This window comes from Bos javanicus, chromosome 4 (assembly GCF_032452875.1).
Source record: "Bos javanicus breed banteng chromosome 4, ARS-OSU_banteng_1.0, whole genome shotgun sequence".
Classification (NCBI taxonomy): Eukaryota; Metazoa; Chordata; class Mammalia; order Artiodactyla; family Bovidae; genus Bos; species Bos javanicus.
Window position 1 is genome coordinate 115,146,607 of NC_083871.1, and position 19,301 is coordinate 115,165,907.

The 19,301-nt window shown below is 45.5% G+C and overlaps 1 protein-coding gene across 3 annotated transcripts in view; it reads left to right on the forward strand.

Annotated features, from left to right (window-relative positions):
- Nucleotides 1-19,301, forward strand: part of GALNTL5 (polypeptide N-acetylgalactosaminyltransferase like 5) — a 56,343-nt gene that overhangs the window by 20,292 nt on the left and 16,750 nt on the right. For all 3 annotated transcript variants that reach the window (XM_061415243.1, XM_061415241.1, XM_061415242.1), the window contains 3 exons: nt 987-1,153; nt 6,005-6,127; nt 18,398-18,647. In XM_061415243.1, the coding sequence (XP_061271227.1) occupies nt 987-1,153; nt 6,005-6,127; nt 18,398-18,647 (540 nt within the window). The remainder of the gene's footprint in view (nt 1-986; nt 1,154-6,004; nt 6,128-18,397; nt 18,648-19,301) is intronic.

A 19,301-nucleotide genomic window follows, 5' to 3' on the forward strand; every position in this document is an offset into this window, starting at 1 on the left:
ATCTTACCGGAAGGTCAGCCTTCTGATCCTACCTGTTTCTGGGAAACCAGTGCAGGGGGCCCGACCTCCAGCCCTGGGCAACTAGACCCCGCGTCACAACTAAGAGTGTGCAGGCTTGAACGCTGCAGCTGCACAACCCACACGCTGCAAGGAAGACTGAAGATCGAGCGCGCCACAGCCAAGACCCAATGAGCCCAATAAATGAATATTAAAAGAGAAGACAAGAGCAGAAACGGAGCATGTCTGAGTGACTTTCAAACCTCTAGTCAGAATTGCTCTTGAATGCTCCAGGATCCTGCCTGTCACTAGGTCCTGTGGGACATTTGGGTTCCCTTTACAGTGTACCTCTTTCTTAAGCTTAAGCTAGTTCCATTTGTCATTTACAACCAAAATATTTCAAAATACAACCCAATAAGGTAGCAATCCAAACAATGCTTAATAGCTAAAAATTAATATTACTAAAATTCAGTGTCCATATTTCCCTCAAGTGCACAAAAAAAAATAATAAAACATTTTTTGCCAGATCCTTGGAAGAAATCTAATTACACCATATCCATTATTACATTTCTTTGTTGCAACAGACTATACAAGTGTAGGAATAGCACATGGATTTTCTTTGAAGATAGGACAATAAAGTTAATTTGAACCTTTTAATGTGTATAAGCTTATTAATTCATTTTTATAATAGAAATGACAATATAGGTATAATTTATGTTTATACTATATTCAAAGTAGAACTAATTTTATCAAAACAGAGTCTCAGGAAAAAGCAATTATGATGGGCATTAAGAAGGGGAGAATAATTTAGACAATATTAGAACAACATAAGATGTTTTAAAAAATTTTTGTATCTTAATTTTTGGGTTTTAAAAGTACTGTCACCTTATCATCATAATCATCAATTAAAGGAATAAAGAGGAAAATGTGAATGAGTCCTCAAAACATCTAATGCTTTTAGATAAATCATTTTCTTCCTCTTTCTGCAGGTGTCAGAAAAAAATGTACCCAGCCAAACTACCTACTGCCAGCATCATCATTTGCTTCCACAATGAAGAATTTAATGCCTTGTTTCGAACACTGTCCAGCATCATGACCCTCACTCAACAGTATATCCTTGAAGAAATTATTTTGGTAGACGACATGAGTGATTTTGGTAAGAGAGAATGCTAACCATCTTTCTAATCGTCTTTGAAGTCAGTGCTATCTCTGTGGCACTTGAGTTATTTTATACAAAAAACATTTTTGGTGGGTGTCGAGGCAGGCACTTTGGAGCACTGATGGTGATGTGAGAGTTTGGTCCCTGACCTTCTGGTTGGGCTAATGGGGTGTCTAGCACTTCAGATAAACACAGGGGCAAGCCGGTCTTTAGAGGTCATGGATGATGTTGAAGAAGTGATGTCTAGGATGGATCAACAACAAGCTTTTACTGTATAGCACAAGGAACTATATTCACCATCTGGCGATAAACCATAATGGAAAAAAATATGAAAAAGAATATGCATAACTGAATCACCACAGTAGAAATTAACAGTAGAAATTTCTGTACCGTAGAAATTAACACAACATTGTAAATCAACTCTACTTCAAGAAAGTAACATTTTTTTCAAAAGTGACATCTGAACTGAGATGAGTTGGGATTACATAGATGAAGGGGAAGGAAAAAGTATTTTAGGCAGAGAAAATGGCCCAGGGGCAACAGAAAATATGGTGAGTTTGGAATAGTTTTTTATTTTATGTAGGTTGTGTGTGTGTGTGTGTGCTTGTGTGCGCTCAATCAAGTCCTTCTCTTTGCTGCCCCATGGACTGTTGCCCGCCAGGCTCCTCTGTCCATGGAATTTTCCAGGCAAGAATACTGGAGTGGGTTGCCATTTCCTCCTCCAGGAGATCTTCCCCACCCAGGAATCAAACCTGTGTCTCTTGGGTCTCCTGCCTTGGCAGGCAGATTCTTTACCACTGCATCACTGGGAAAGGACTTATGTAAACTATGTATGAGTATAGTTTTAGGAGGGAGGGGGTGGGCATGAAACCAGAAATATAAAAAGTAGCCCCTCATGAAGGCATTGTTTTAATTTTATTTGGAGAAAATGGGGAATGATTCCAAGACTTAATGTAGGGTAATGACACAATCCAGGTGCTTTACAGGAAAGAATTCTAATCACACCGACTACACTTAAGGGTTCATTCCTTCATGTTCACTGATTTTAAAGAACTAGAACACTAGAACAAAATCTTCTGAGCTCCATTTAGCATTTGAACTCAGTTGTCTATTTTACAACTTAATTCCAAACCTGAGGCAAGCCGGGAGGACCCAGATGAAGGATAAGGTCTCTGGGGTCGGTTGCCTGTGGGGTCCATCTCTCACGGAAGCAATGCATGCATATTGGATACTACCTAAAGGTTTACCTAATCTAGTGTGAATCTGACCCACTATGGGCTGGGACAGAAAAAAGAGGAGGAGAATCAGAAGGAAGAAGAATAGACAAGGGAAGAAAAGAAGAGGAGGTTCACCCTTCAAGAAGCAACAGAGACACATCAACTCAAAAGTGAAATGGGGACTTCCTTTGTGATTCGGCAGTTAAGAATTCACCTGCCAGTGCAGGGGACACAGGTTCAATCCCTGATCTGGGGAGATCCCACATGCTGCAGGGCAACCAGGCCTGTGCACCGCAACTACTGAGCCTGGACGCCTAGAGGCCATGCTCTGCAACAAGAGAAGCCACTGCAGCGAGAAGCCCATGCACTGCAAGTAAAGAGTAGACCCCTGCTCCCCACAAGAGAGAAAGCCTGTGCACAGCAAGAAAGACCAGTGCAGCCAAAAAAAAAAAAAGTGGAATGGAACTCAAGCTAGTGCCAGCTCCACTTAGGAATTTCACTCACTGGCCAGGCACTGTATGCAGGTCAAGAAGCAACAGATAGAACTGGACATGGAACAACAGACTGGTTCCAAATCCGGAAAGGAGTATGTCAAGATTGTATATTGTCACCCTGCTGAAAGAGGAGAGTGAAGAAGTTGGCTTAAAACTCAACATTCAGAAAACTAAGATGGCATCCAGTCCCATCACTTCCTGGCAAATAGATGGGGAAACAATGGAAACAGTGAGAGACTTTATTTTTATTTGGGCTCCAAAATCACTGCAGATGGTGACTGCAGCCATGACATTAAAAGATGCTTGCTCCTTGGAAGAAAAGCTATGACCAACCTAGACAGCATATTAAAAAGCAGAGACATTACTTTGCCAACAAAGGTCCATCTAGTCAAGGTTATGGTTTTCCAGTAGCCATGTATGGATGTGAGAGTTGGACTGTGAAGAAGGCTGAGTGCCAAAGAACTGATGCTTTTGAACTGTGGTGTTGGAGAAGACTCTTGAGAGTCCCTTGGACTGCAAGGAGATCCAACCAGTCCATTCTGAAGGAGATCAGCCCTGGGATTTCTTTGGAGGGAATGATGCTGAAGCTGAAACTCCAGTACTCTGGCCACCTGATGTGAAGAACTGTCTCACTTGAAAAGACCCTGATGCTGGGAAAGATGGAAGGCAGAAGGAGAAGGGGAGGACGGAGGATGAGATGGTTGGATGGCATCACTGACTCGATGGACATGAGTTTGAGTAAGCTCCGGGAGTTGGTGATGGACAGGGAGGCCTGGCGTGCTGTAGTCCATGGGGTTGCAGAGTCAGACATGACTGAACGGCTGAACTGAACTGTGTAGGAGCCACTCAAATCCGAGGAGTCCAGTACTGTGTATTTCTGTGCATGGGAGGGGATGTGGGAGGATGGCTAGGTTCCTCATCTGACTGAACAACACATCTGGCCACATGGCAAAAAGCCCCAGTAAAGCTAGGAGCAGGCAGCAGGGGGATCTCTGCTGGATTGTGAAGTCTAACATCTCACCCAAAGGATGGACATCCTGCCATGGAGGTGCAGTCCCAGGAGGACTGAGGAACTCCCCAGGGGCCCCAGCCTTTCAGAACTATGCCAACAGTTCAGAGACACACCTGGAGATCTGCCCAGATATTCTTTATGCATCAGAGGACTCACCACTGATGTCTGAGAGATGGTTGGACCAGATACTCTACTTCTTCTCCTGGATCCACAGCCACCTGATGGGTGGTCATTTCACCTGCCCCACCAAGGAGCTTAGTCCTGGACCCACACAGAACCTCAAACACAGGAAATGCAGGAAATGGGGTGTCCTGTGTCCTGATGGTGCTCAGGGTTGATGCACCCCCACTTTTAATCCACGGTAATTTCTTGTGGGCTCTAGGAGAATTTTCTTGAACTACAGCTGGTCTTTTCTGGCTCATACCAGTACGTACTGGTGATGGAGTCCCTTAGCTTGGGATGGCAGGGGTCAGGAACCCAGACAACCACCTCCATTGAGTTACACGAGAGGCATGTCCAGGGCTGACCCGCTACCATCCACCTTTCTCACAGTCCTGGTCCCTCCTGACCACACACAAGCGGCATGGCCATCTCCCGGACAACTCAAAGCCTCTGCTTCACGTCAGCGATGACCGCTGCCAGAACGGCCTGTTTCCTCCCACGTCTGCCGCACAGAGTTCCTCTGAGTCCTGGATGTTGGAGGGTGTTTGCAGACATCTGATCTGAGATGTTGCACCTACCCTGCAAGTGTAGCTGTGCAGCCTGCAATCTGCCTCTGAGCAGGGCCCTGGCACTCTTCACAGAAAAGGAAAGAGATTTCTTTCATTCTTCTGCCAAGACTATAGTGAACCTGCCTCTATTGACCCCCAGCCCCCAGATTCTCTGACCTCTGAGGCATCTGTATCCGTCTCACCAGAGACTGACCTCCTTTGTTGTAGTTGTTTAGTCCCTAAGTCATGTCCGACTCTTTTTGACCCCATGGATGCAGCACACCAGGCTCCCCTGTCTTCCACCATCTCCCAGAGTTTGCTCAAATTCACGTCCATTCAATTGGTGATGCCATCCAACCATCTCATCCTCTGCCACCTCCTTCTCCTCTTGCCCTCAATCTTTCCCAGCATCAGGGTCTTTTCCAATGAGTAGGCTCTTCACATCAGGTGGCCAAAGTATTGGAGCTGCAGCTTCAGCATCAGTCCTTGCAATGAATATTCAAGGTTGATTTCCTTTAGGATGGACTGGTTGGATCTCCCTGCAGTCCAAGGGACTCTCAAGACTCTTCCAGCATCACAGTTCAAAAGCATCAATTTTTTGGCACTCAGCCTTCTTTATGGACCAACTCTCACATCTATACATGACTACTGAAAAAAAACATAGCTTTGATAATTGGACCACTGTGGGAAAGTGATGTCTCTGCTTTCTAATACACTGTCTAGGTTGGTCATAGCTTTCCTTCCAAGAAGGAAAGGACCTCCTTTATCATCATCATATTAACCTCTGAGTATTGAGTGACTTATGTGTCAGGCTCTGTGCTTGGTGATGTATTTCTTCTTCTCACTGCAGTCCTGCAAGGCCTATGTTAGATCCGCCTTCTCACAGATGAGAAAACTGAGACTTGAGTGGTTGATGACCGGCCTGGGGGTTAGTACCAAGTTAGGTGCACAACTGTTATGAATAAAGTCAGAATGCTCCAAAGCACCATAATTTATGCTTTTTCTATTAAAATTTTAATAATGATATATTAAAATAGAGGCATTTCATGGATTTCTCTGGTGGTCCAGTGGTTGGGACTCTGTGCTTCCAATGCAGACGGCCTGGGTTTAATCCTTGGTCGGGGAATTAAGAGCCCACATACCACAAAGTGTGGCCAAAAAGTTAAAAAAAAAAAAAAGTATTTCACTAGAAACATAGAAGAATATTTACAGCTGATTTCAATGCTGAATCTCTTTTTGTTCACGTTTTGTGCACATTTTGTGCACGTTCATGCAATCAAAATTTCTTTTTTAAGTTTGGAACATCTGCAGAATAGCAGTTTTTAAGAATCAATCAAAATTATGAGAAACTGGTTTAATTATGAGAAACTGGTTAATACACTTTGCAGTTGTCAAATGTTGACTCTTTTTTCTAGATGATTTGAAAGAGAAACTCGACTATCACTTGGAAATTTTTCGAGGAAAGATTAAATTAATAAGAAACAAAAAGAGAGAGGGGCTGATTCGAGCAAGGATGACCGGAGCATCCCATGCTTCAGGTATGAAGGTTTTGCTCCAGACAGGACCCCATGTCTGTGTCCTAGAGGTCTTCCTGCCCATGCAGAAACCATCCTCACGTGTCTCCACAGCATAAACAGAAGACTGGGAATGTATTTCAGCCTTATGAGTCTTAAATCTTAGTCTGACTCTGAAAGTATTCTGCTTCAAGATGTTAATTTGTTATTTCAAATAGAAGACAAATAGAAGTTATCCTTTGTGTGGTGGGGGCGGGGGTGGGGGTGGGGGGGACATAAGCTCAGCCTCCTGTTACAGGATGCGTCCCCCAGGTACAGACGCTGGGATGGAGTTGTACATGCAGGGGGCCCCCCAGGTGGTCTTGGGAGCCAGGTAAAGGGGTGAGGAAAGCAAGACTTTACAAGGAGAGCGGGGCTGTGATGTAGCTGCGGAGACCCCATGGGGACCTCGGAAGCTAGGAAGGGGTCAGTCCAGGTCCTCTGGGACGCAGAGGCCCAGATGACACGGGAGGAGTGCTTACAGAGAAATGTCTGCGAAGGATAAAGGGGAGAGGACGAAGTGTGGGCTGGAAGCTTCTGGTCTGACCCCAGAGGAAGCAGGCAAGGAAGGAGGGAAGGCCAAAAGCCCTTCGGTCTGCTGCGTGGCTCCCAGAAAGGGCTCGAGTGGGCCGGTCAGGAGCCCCGGAGCCAAGACCATGCACTGGAGGAGTCCTGAGTGGGGCCCCTGTGGCCGTTCGGATTCACCCGGTTCTCGGGGGCCCACACAGTGTGCGCAGTGATTGGCTGGGAGCCGCCGGGAGGGCGTGGCCTTGGTGTGAACACAGCTGCTGCTGCTAAGTCGCGTCAGTCGTGTCCCACTCTGTGCGACCCCATAGATGGCAGCCCACCAGGCTCCCCCGTCCCTGGGATTCTCCAGGCAAGAACACTGGAGTGGGTTGCCATTTCCTTCTCCAATGCATGAAAGTGAAAAGTGAAAGTGAAGTCGCTCAGTCGTGTCAGACTCTTCGCGACCCCATGGACTGCAGCCTACCAGGCTCCTCCGTCCATGGGATTTTCCTAGGCAAAAGTACTGGAGTGGGGTGCCATTGCCTTCTCCGTGAACACAGCAGAAGATCCCAAAGCTGGGGGACCTCCTGGGGCAGCTTCTTGTGAAGGGAGGTCTCAGCCGCTGGGTGCAGGGGTGTCCCATCTGGCCTCCGGCATCCCTTGGGACAGCAGCCCCGTCCTCCGCCTGAGCTGTGAGACACGAGACACCAGCAAGGGAATGAGTCCCGAGGGGAATCCCGATGATCGAGCTTCCTGGAAGCCCGGGTAATCAGAGGGTTGTTCCCAGAAAATTAACCTAGGACCAAAGGCGAGGGGTGATGTTTAAGGATCCGGCCATGCGGCAATCTGAGGAAATGTCTCCGTTCCTTAGCAAGGCTATTTCCTTATTGAGTAGAAGGCCATCTAAAAGCAAAATCTAAGTCTTTTTTTTTTTTCCTCTACTTTGGCCTGATCAATTGAGACATTCTCTTACCTAACTACATTGCTCAGTCCTGTCCAACTCAATGGACTGTATGTAGCCTGCCAGGCTCCTCTGTCCATGGGATTCTCCAGGCAAGAAAACTGGAGTGGTTGCCATTTCCTTCTCCAGGGGATCTTCCTGACCCAGGGATCAACCCAGGTCTCCTGCATTGCAGGCAGATTCTTTACTGTCTGAGCCACCAGGGAAGCCATCTACCAGATAGTACATACTACTTGTCCAAAGTTCAATACAAACCACTAAAACTGAATGGCATGTGTCTTTTAAGAACCTTGATTTTATGCATTAATATGCATATGTGTGTACATATGTCTGTGTGTATATACACACATGTACACATAGATTTAAGGATTTTTAAATAAATGGAATTGTACTTTCTCTATTCTGAGACTTACTCTTTTCATTTCAGTTTAATGTTTTGTAACTTTTCCCGTGACAATGCCCGACAGTTACCTCTGTTTTTGTTTGCAGCATTGTATGGTATTCCATACGGATTTCATAATGGGTTGCCATAACTTGTTTAGCCGTTTGTCATTTCCTGATTTTTACTTTTTACAATTACTGAAAAAAAAAGTTGCACTGGCAGTTTTTGTACTTACACGTTTGTGGAAATGAATGTTTGTACCTGTGGGATAATTTCTTAAAAGTGGAATTGCTGGGCAAAAGGGAATTCTTATTTTAAATTTTGGTGGATGCTACCAAATGGTCCTAAAACAGATGACACCAATTAACAGTTCCATCACAGGGTATAAGAGGGCCCTCTCCCTGGAGCCTTGCTGACACTGGTTATTTATTACCAGTCGTTCTCTGCTGCACTTAGTCCTTCAGTTGTGTTCGACTCTCTGTGATCCCACGGACCGTAACTCACCAGGCTCCTCTGTCCATGGGGATTCTCCAGGCAAGAATACTGGTGTGGGTTGCCCTCCTCCAGAGAAGCTTCCCGACCCACGGATCGAACCCAGGTCTCCCTCACTGCAGGCGGATTCTTTACCATTTGAGCCACCAGGGAAGACCAGTCATTCTAGTCTTTGACAAAATTTTGGTCAAAGAGCTGTATCCTTTATTTTCTTGGCATTTCCTTGACTAATAGCAACATGGAGTATTTTTTCATATTTTTGTAGATTGTTTATAGATTTTTCTGTGAATTTGGTCTGTTCATATCCTTTGTCAGTTTTTTGATTGGGTTGTTTGTCCTTTTGTTATTGATTCGAAGGTGCCTTTATGATATGAATCCTGTGTTATATACACTGAGAATATCATTCCCCAGTCTGTGGTTGGTCTTCCCATCTTTGTTGATGATGTCTTGCGTTGAACAGAAGTGTTAGTCACTCAGTTGTGTCCGACTCTTTGCGACCTCATGGACTGTAGCCCGCCAAGCCCGCCAGGCTCCTCCATCCATAGAATTTTCTGGGCAAGAATACTGGAGTGGGTTGCCATTTCCTTCTCCAGGGACTCTTCCCGACCCAGGGATCGAACCAGGGTCTCCCGCATTGTAGGAAGACTTTTTATAATCTGAGCTACCAGGGAAGTTGAACAGAAGTTTACCAAAAAATCCACTTCCTCTTGCTGGGCACAGAGCCACGCTGGACTTCCTTGCCTTCCTTTCGGTAAGAATGGCCCGTGACTACGTTTCAGCCACATTTCCTGACCAAGGCTCGCAGGAAGTTGGTTTATTCCCCTCCACACTGGAGGGTTCTGTTCTGGCTGACAAGGGTAGAGCTAAATGAGTAGAAAGAAACTTTGACTGCATGGGAGCTGTTGTACATTTTGGAGGTTTATTTTAAGGGCCAATAGCTTTGGGACTTCCCTCGTGGCCCCCTGGTTAAGACTGAGCTCGCTGAGAGCATGGGTTCCATCCCTGGGGGGGGAACTAAGATCCTACGTGCCACATGGCACCACCTAACAGGAAAAGTAGAAAAGAAGAGAGAAGTGAAATTCATTTAAAAAGTCATGGCCGCTAGCTTTAACTTAATAATGAAATAGTCAGATTCATCAATATTTTTCTTTATGATTTTTGTGTCTTGTTTGAGAAGTTCTTACTCTATGATCCTGATGATATTCTACATTTTAAAAAAAGTTTGCTTTTTACATTGCAGTTTTTCACTTTCATTCATTTATTTTTGGCTGCACGGGTCTTCGTTGTCGCTGGGCTTTCACTAGTTGTGGTGAGCGGGGGTACTCTTTAGTGGCTGTTGGCAGGCTTCTCGTCGCAGTGGCTTCTCGTGTTGCAGAGCACGGGCTCTAGGCCCATGGGCTTCTCTAGCTGCGGCCCACAGGCTTACTTGCTCCATGGCAGGTGCAATACTCCCAGACCAGGGTTTGAACCTGTGTCCCCTGCATTGGCAGGCGGACTCTCAACCCCTGGACCACCAGGGAAGCCCTGCCCTCATCACTCACCTCCCCCTCGCTCTCCCTTCGTGTTACTGACCTTCTTGCTGCTCCTCAAACATGCCAGCTATACTATCTCAGAGCCTTTCTTTGCATGTGATTTTTCCACCTAGAATGTTCCTCCTCCAGTCCCCTGCGTGACCTGTTACTTCACTTTGTTCAGGTCTCTGGTTCAGTGTCACATTATCAGAGAGGCCATTCGAAATCACCCTGTACAAAACAGCGCGGTCCTGTTCTTCTCTATCTTCCTGCCTCTGATGGAGTTTTCTTGGTAATATTTATGGTTGCCTGTCCACTCGCCCTTGTGGGTGATGCTGCCTATGTGACGACCGAAGTTGCCCTCAAACTGAGACAGCTGTGATGAGCCTGAGCTGTGTCCTTGGCAGGAGGGAAAATAACCAGTGCTGGGTGGATTTAACTCTATCAGGAAGAATTCGAATGCTAGAGTTTTGCAAAGTGGAGAAAAATTGAGAAAGAGAAGCTCTAATTAGATGGCCTGAATTGAAAGGAAAGGGGACGTTTTTGCCTGGGAGCAGAAATGTTATGGTTTGGAAGCAGCCATAAGCAGCTAGGAAACGTTGGTGTTGTCCTGAACCCAAGGATTCTTGTGGTCAGGGAGGAAAAGGAGGGACTTTCTCTGAGAAACAGCATCTTCTCGGGAGAGTCAGGGTTACATCAGGCAAGGAGGTCTGCAGGAGATTTTAGTGTAGGGAAATTTAATTTTTTTTTAAGGATTTTAGTTTTTAAAAGCATTTTATTTCTTTTTGGCTGTGCTGGGTTCTCATTGCTGTGCGTGGGTTTTTCTCTAGTCACGGCGAGCAGGGGCTGTTCTCTGGTTGTGAGGTGTGGGCTTCTCATTTCAGTGGCTTCTCTTCTCGTGGGGCACAGGCTCTAGGGTGTCGGGACGTGCGGGCTCATAGTTGCAGCCCAGGGGCTTAGTTGTTGTCTTGCTGAATCTCACGGTGCACACTGTCCGCTGAAGCCAGGGTAGGCAAGGTGTGAGAAAGGAAGCTGGAAGGAAACTCAAGGAGCCGTAGCAACTGCAGACACGTTTATTCTCTCCCGATTGGCACAGCAGCTCCAGCAGCAGACACGCTGTGTTCTCTCATGGTTGCCCCAGCAAACACAACCTTAATGCAGCCTCAGAGGCCTTTCAGGTGGAGCTTACAGAGCAGAAATGGCCTGTGGCCAAGCAGGTACATCATGAGGCACATGCACAGTGCTACAAGTGATGTCAACTGTTACGAAACCACGCATTTACAAAATGTGGGGAGAGCCAGAGGCATGGGGCGAGAGAGCCTGACCACCTCCATCTTGGCTAATTTCCTCTTTCCCTCAAGTTGCCCAGTGATATGTGGAATCTTCCAGGACCAGGGATGAACCCACATCCCCTGCACTGAGAGGCAGGTTCTTTCTGGACCACTTAGGAAGTCTAAGAATTTACTTTAAATAAGGGAACTGTGGAAAGAGTAAAAGGGTAGTCCACAGCAGAACAGGAAGTTTGGGGGAATAAATGCAAGGCAATCAGGGGGTGAGAATAGAGTATCTTCCACTGAATTGGCCTGGATGGTCATCAAGTGGCCAAGAGGGCAGAGATGAGGTGTAGATTTCAACTGCCACCCTAAAGGCAGCAGGTTAGCAAAATTGAACACGCCATTGAGAACTTGTGGTGCTACATGGCTGTCACACAGAACAAGAGACGATTCGTTGTCTCACGTGGGAGACAGAGTAATGCCCTTCCCCAAGGAAGTCGTCCTAATTCCCAGAACCTGTTAATATGTTTACTTATGTGGCACCGAGGGCAGCGTCTGACTTTCCACCACAAAAATCCAAGGGAGGTGATGGTTGACAGAACAAAAAGTACTGAGTTTTGAAACAGAGCCTTCATTTCCAATTTGGTACGTGCCAATTACCGGTTACAGGATCTTGGGCAAGTCACTTCTCAGAACCCCAGCTTCCTAATCCATGGTATGAGAACAAAAATATATAACTAATGTGGTTGTTGCAATGATTGAATGAAGTCATTATGAGCACTCTTTTTTAAGCATTAAGTATTAAACAAATGCTTATTAGCAAGTGATTACGTGAGTGCATGCTAAGTCGCTTTAGTCACGTCCCACTCTTTGTGACCCCATGGACTGTAGCCCGCCAGGCTCCCCTCTCTGTGAAATTCTCCAGGCAAGAATACTGGGGTGGGTTGCCATGCCCTCCGCCAGGGGATCTTCCCAACCCACGGATCGAACCTTCATCTCTTACATCTCCTGCATTGGCAGGCGGGTTCTTTATCACTTAGCGCCACCTGGGAAGCCCAGACAGTGAGTAGTACAAATAAATAAGAAATTAGGGCTGGTGCAATGGGACGACCCAGAGGGATGGTATGGGGAGGGAGGAGGGAGGAGGGTTCAGGATGGGGAACACATGTATACCTGTGGTGGATTCATTTCAATATATGGCAAAACCAATACAATATTGTAAAGTTAAGAAATAAAATTAAATTTAAAAAATAGATATTTAATTATATGCTTCAAAATGATAAAATATGTAAAATAAAAGTAGGAGAAATACAGGGAAAACTAATGAAAATACAGACCATTCATGGTGAGAAGTCTCTCAGATTTTAGAACTCACAATCCTTATCTTCTAGTTAAAGAAACTAATGTCCCCAAAAGACTAGAGATCTGCTCCAGGTCACACAATTCAGGACGCAAACCCTCAAATTCTGATTTCCATGGCAGTGAATGGTCATGGAAATAGCAAACAAACAAAAATGAGAAATTCAAATAGCAGAGTCACTTGAATTTTTTTCACAAAATCCAAATGTTTAACAGATTTATGATGTGCATGAAGTAGAAAAGCTTGGGTATTTTATAAAAGTTGATCATACACTTAAGCACAAAGAGATTCTCTGTAAACTCCCCCATAACTAGATTTTGCACACCACATTATCAAACATCAATCCCAAAACAAAAAAATTAAGAGAGATAGCAATAACATAATACAATAAATTGAAATAAAATATTATTGTACAATAATTTTATTAATAAAAATTAAAATATTTAATACCTTAAAAATAATTGCTTTAGAGACCAAATACAGAATGTTTAAAATAGATATAATGAGCTATGATTAAATAGTGAAGGACAGGGAAGCCTGGCATGCTGCAGTCCACAGGGTCACAAAGAGTCAGTCATGACTTAGCAAATGAACAACAAACTAATGTTTAAATGTAAAAATGTTGACACTAAAGGAAAGCAGAAAATAAAATGAAGCAAGGGGAGAAAGAGACTGAAAATATTGAGAGAGATTGATACAGCATTTGTTTGCAAAACACAATCCCTAGAGAAGTTGTGTAAATAGGTTATGCTGGGAAAGATTGAGGGCATGAGGAGTAGGGGGCAACAGAGGATGAGATGGTTGGATGGCATCATCAACTCAATGGACGTGAACTGAGCAAACTCGGGGAGTTGGGGAAGGACAGGCAAGCCTGGTGTGCTGCAGTCCACGGGGTCCCAAAGAGTCGGCACACCTGAGCGACTGGACAAACTGAGCAAACTCAGGGAGTTGGGGAAGGACAGGCAAGCCTGGTGTGCTGCAGTCCACGGGGTCCCAAAGCCTCGGCACACCTGAGCGACTGGACAAACTGAGCAAACTCAGGGAGTTGGGGAAGGACAGGCAAGCCTGGTGTGCTGCAGTCCATGGGGTCCCAAAGCGTCGGCACACCTGAGCGACTGGACAACAATGACAAAGGTTGCTACAGGAGAGCAGAAAGGAAGCTTCCACTCAGGCAAGATGAAGAATATTTCTCCTGACTTTTAACCTCAGCAGGCAATTCAGTTTTGAACATTCCCCAGATATATATTTTAAGGAGGAAGGATGGGAAAGACCCTTTATCAGGTCCGTTGAACTAGTGTCCTTCAGTGTTTGGTTTTTTTAATGTGTTTATTTTTGGCTGTGTTGGGTCTTTGTTTCTGCACATGGGCTTTCCTCTAGTTGTGGTCAGCGGGGGCTACACTCCAGTTGCAGTGTGCGGGCTTCTCACTGCTGTGGCTTCTCTTGTTGCGAGCACAGGCTCCGGGCGTGGAGGCTTCAGAAGTTGCAGCACGTGAGTGCGGGAGTTTTCGGCTTCAGTCTTTTCAACTTGAGGGCTCTAGAGCACAGGCTCAATAGTTACGGCTCCCGGGCTTAGTTGCCCCGCGGCACATGGGGTCTTCCCAGACCAGAGATGGAACCTGTGTCTCCTACATTGGATTCTTTGCCACTGAGCCGCTGGGGAAGTTCCGGCCCTTCAGTGATTTTAGATCCTAAGGAGAAGTTAGCTTAATCTGGGCATACGGCATTTAGCAGAGTCACTGTGTTGTACAAGCACCACCCCCTCTAGTTCGAAAATATTTTCATCACCCCAAGAGAAAAGCGCACACCCATAAACTGGGAAATTTTCTTATTTCCACTTCTCCCAGCCCCTGGCAACCACCAGTCTTCATCTGTCTCTGGATTTACTTATTCTGGATATTTCATAGAGATGAAATCAGACCTGTTACGTCTGGCTCTTCACCAGCATAATGCTTTTGAGATTCAGGTACATGTACCAGCACTTCGTGTTTTATGGCTGGATGATATTCCATTGTGTGTGTATATGCAGTTTGTTTCTCCACTCATCTGTTGGTGGACATTTGGGCTATTTCCATCTTTGGGATAATATAAGGAGTACTGCTATAGATATGCATATACACGGGTACGTTTGAATTCTTTTAAATTTTTTAATTTTTGTTGTTCTCAAAGCATGCGGGATCTCAGTTCCTCAACCAAGAGTCAAACCTGTGCCCCTTGCATTGGAAGCGTGGAGTCTTAACCATTGGACTGCCAGGGAAGTCCCCTGAATTCTTCTTAAAATGTGCCAATGAGTGGAATTTCTGGGCCATGTGGTAACTCTGTCTAACTTTTTGAGGAGCTGCCCAACTATTTCCCACAGCAGGTGGGCCATTTTGGCTTCCCAGGTGGCATTAGTGGTAGCGAGCCCACCTGCCGATACCGGAGACGTACGAGGTGCAGGTTTGATCCCTGGGTCAGGAAGATCCCCTAGAGGGGGGCCTGGTGACCCACTCCAGTATTCTTGCCTGGAGAATCCCATGGACAGAGGAGCCTGGTGGGCTATGGTCCGTAGGGTCGCAGAGAGTTGGACACAACTGAAGTGACTTACCACACACCACACAGCAATGTATGAGAGTTCCGATTTTCCCATATCCTCTCAACAGTTAGTATTTTTTCTTTTTTGCTTCAACTCTGATAGATGTGAAGTGGTACCTCACTGTTTTAACTTGCGTTTCCTTAAAGATGAATGATGTCGAGCATCTTTTCATGTGCTTGTTGGCTATTTGTATATCTTCTTTGGAGAACCAGATGATATTTTTCACCTATCAAATTAGCTGACATGATTTTTAAAATTTTTGTGTGATGTAATGTCATAGAAGCTATTTTAATGAAAAATACAAAGTGTTGACTGAAAAAAATCTATGTATGTTTAAAAATGGGGCTCCTTATAGCTCAGTTTTGATCGAGGCATGAAGACAACAGATATTATATTCCAAAGTGAGTTGTCTGATACAGCGTGCTCAGTGGCTCAGTCATGCCCGACTCTTTCTGACCCCATGGACTGTACCCACCAGGCTCCTCTGTCCATGTGGATTCTCCAGGCAAGAATACTGGAGTGGATTGCCATGCCCTCTTCCAGGTCTGACACAGTACCATAAAGAAATTTCGAAATACATATCTGACAAGCAGTAAGGAATGTGAAGTTAAGTGGGCCTTAGAAAGCATCACTACCAACAAAGCTAGTGGAGGTGATGGAATTCCAGTTGAGCTATTTCAAATCCTGAAAGATGATGCTGTGAAAGTGCTCACTCAATATGCCAGCAAATTTAGAAAACTCAGCAGTGGCCACAGGACTGGAAAAGGGCAGTTTTCATTCCAATCCCAAAGAAAGGCAATGCCAAAGAATGCTCAAACTACCGCACAATTGCACTCATCTCACACGCTAGTAAAGGAATGCTCAAAATTCTCCAAGCCAGGCTTCATCAATATGTGAACCGTGAACTTCCTGATGTTCAAGCTGGTTTTAGAAAAGGCAGAGGAACCAGAGATCAAATTGCCAACATCCGCTGGATCATGGAAAAAGCAAGAGAGTTCCAGAAAAACATCTATTTCTGCTTTATTGACTATGCCTAAGCCTTTGACTGTGTGGATCAAAATAAACTGTGGAAAATTCTGAAAGAGATGGGAATACCAGACCACCTGACCTGCCTCTTGAGAAACGTATATGCAGGTCAGGAAGCAAAAGTTAGAACTGGACATGGAACAACAGACTGGTTCCAAATAGGAAAAGGAGTATGTCAAGGCTGCATATTGTCACCCTGCTTATTTAACTTCTATGCAGAGTACATCATGAGAAACGCTGGGCTGGAAGAAGCACAAGCTGGAATCAAGATTGCCAGGAGAAATATCAATAACTTCAGATATGCAGATGACACCATCCTTATGGCAGAAAGTGAAGAGGAACTCAAAAGCCTCTTGATGAAAGTGAAAGAGGAGAGTGAAAAAGTTGGCTTAAAGCTCAACGTTCAGAAAGCAAAGATCATGGCTTCTGGTCCCATCACTTCATGGCAAATAGATGGGGAAACAGTGGAAACAGTATCAGACTTTATTTTGGGGGGCTCCAAAATCACTGCAGATGGTGACTGCAGCCATGAAATTAAAAGACGCTTACTCCTTGGAAGGAAAGTTATGACCAACCTAGATAGCATATTCAAAAGCAGAGACATTACTTTGCCAACAAAGGTCCATCTAGTCAAGGCTATGGTTTTTCCAGTAGTCATGTATGGATGTAAGAGTTGGACTAAAAGAAAGCTGAGTGCCGAAGAATTGATGCTTTTGAACTGTGGTGTTGGAGAAGACTCTTGAGAGTCCCTTGGACTGCAAGGAGATCCAACCGGTCCATTCTAAAGGAGATCAGCCCTGGGTGTTCTTTGGAAGGAATGATGCTAAAGCTGAAACTCCAGTACTTTGGCCACCTCATGCGAAGAGCTGACTCATTGGAAAAGACTCTGATGCTGGGAGGGATTGGGGGCAGGAGGAGAAGGGGACGACAGAGGATGAGATTGCTGGATGGCATCACTGACTCGATGGACATGAGTCTGAGTGAACTCCGGGAGTTGGTGATGGACAGGGAGGCCTGGCGTGCTGCGATTCATGGGGTCACAAAGAGTGGGACACAACTGAGCAACTGAACTGAACTGAACTGAACTGAAGAGAACTCAGCTACCTTCAGTCACGTTGTCAGAATTAGGATTTTTGGATAAAGCTGCTTGCTAAAGCCTGGTGAGAGGAACTTGATATGAATTATTTCCTGTGTTGGGGGGCTCAGCGCATCCTCAGACATCCATACGGCAAAACCTGAAACATCCTGGGGGAAGAGAAATGAACTGATGTTGGCTTCTCACCAGGGAATCAAAAGGGCGGAAGAAGGGCTGCGGAACCAAGGACATCTGCATCTGTGTTAGTCTCTCTTCTGATGGCAGGGTTTGCACAGGCAATGTGTTTGGGTGAGAGAGCAAACAGATCAGGGGTTCCGAACCGCTGGGCCAGGGACAGGTAGCGGTCCATAGCCTGTTAGGAGCAGGGCTGCATGGCAGGAGGTGGGCAAGTGAGCGAAGCTTCCTCTGCATTGCAACTGCACCCCATCGCTGGGCTTCTCCTGTCAGAGCAGTGGCCGCATTGGATTCTAACAGAAGCACGAACTGTTAACTGTGCATGCGAGGCATCCAGGTTGTATGTTCCTTATGAGAATTGTCCTGAAACCATCCTCACCCCACCCTTGGTCTATGGGAACATTGTCTTCCCCAAATCCACAAAACTGATCCCTGGTTCCAAAAAAGGTTAGGGATTGCAGTTCTAACCCACAGTCACCAGCTCCTTCTGAATACCTATGGCACACACTGTCCTGCATATTTGATACAGTATCAAATATACGTTTCTTGCCTCCTCCCAGGGAAACGGAAAGCACCTTAGTAGCCAAACCTCCCTGGTGGCTCAGACGGTAAAGTGTCTGCCTACAGTACGGGAGACCCGGGTTCAATCCCTGGGTTGGGAAGATCCCCTGGAGAGGGAAATGGCAACCCACTCCAGTATTCTTGCCTGGGAAATCCCATGGACGGAGGAACCTGGTGGGCTACAGTTCATGGGGTCGCAAAGAGTCGGACACAACTGAGCAACTTCACTGTTACTTTCATAGTAAGTGTTGGATAAATACTTGTTCCACTGAAGCTTGATCTGTGTTGTTGGGTGTTTCCTGCACATGGGCTAACACGCGCCTGTTTTTGCCTCCCCAGGGGACGTTCTAGTGTTTCTGGATAGCCACTGTGAGGTGAATAAAGTCTGGCTGGAGCCCTTGCTGAATGCTATTGCCAAGGACCCCAAAATGGTGGTGTGTCCTCTGATAGACGTCATTGATTACATGACCCTGGAATACCAGCCTTCTCCTATAGTGAGGGGAGCTTTCAACTGGCGTCTGGAATTTAAATGGGATCATGTTCTCTCTTATGAGATAGAGGGACCAGAAGGACCCACTACACCTATCCGGTGAGAATTCTGCTGGTAATGGAAAAATAGCACAGAGGTACTGGGAGCAGGGGGAAGCCTGCAGAGATTATTACTTTGATTTCTCAAGCTTAATGAAGAGAAATATTTCATTGTTTATCTTGTTTCTAAAAGTCTGTAATAATAGAATGTGGTAGGTTTTGTTTCTTTAATTGAAAGGAGGTGATGGAATTCCAGTTGAGCTATTTCAAATCCTAAAAGGTGATGCTGTGAAAGTGCTGCACTCAATATGCCAGCAAATTTAGAAAACTCAGCAGTGGCCACAGGACTGGAAAAGGTCAGTTTTCATTCCAATCCCAAAGAAAGGCAATGCCAAAGAATGCTCAAACTACCACACAATTGCACTCATCTCACACGCTAGTAAAGTAATGCTCAAAATTCTCCAAGCCAGGCTTCAGCAATACGTGAACCGTGAACATTCAGATGTTCAAGCTGGTTTTAGAAAAGGCAGAGGAACCAGAGATCAAATTGCCAACATCCCCTGGATCATGGAAAAAGCAAAAGAGTTCCGGAAAAACATCTATTTCTGCTGTATTGACTATGCTAAAGCCTTTGACTGTGTGGATCAAAATAAACGGTGGAAAATTCTGAAAGAGATGGGAATACCAGACCACCTGACCTGCCTCTTGAGAAACG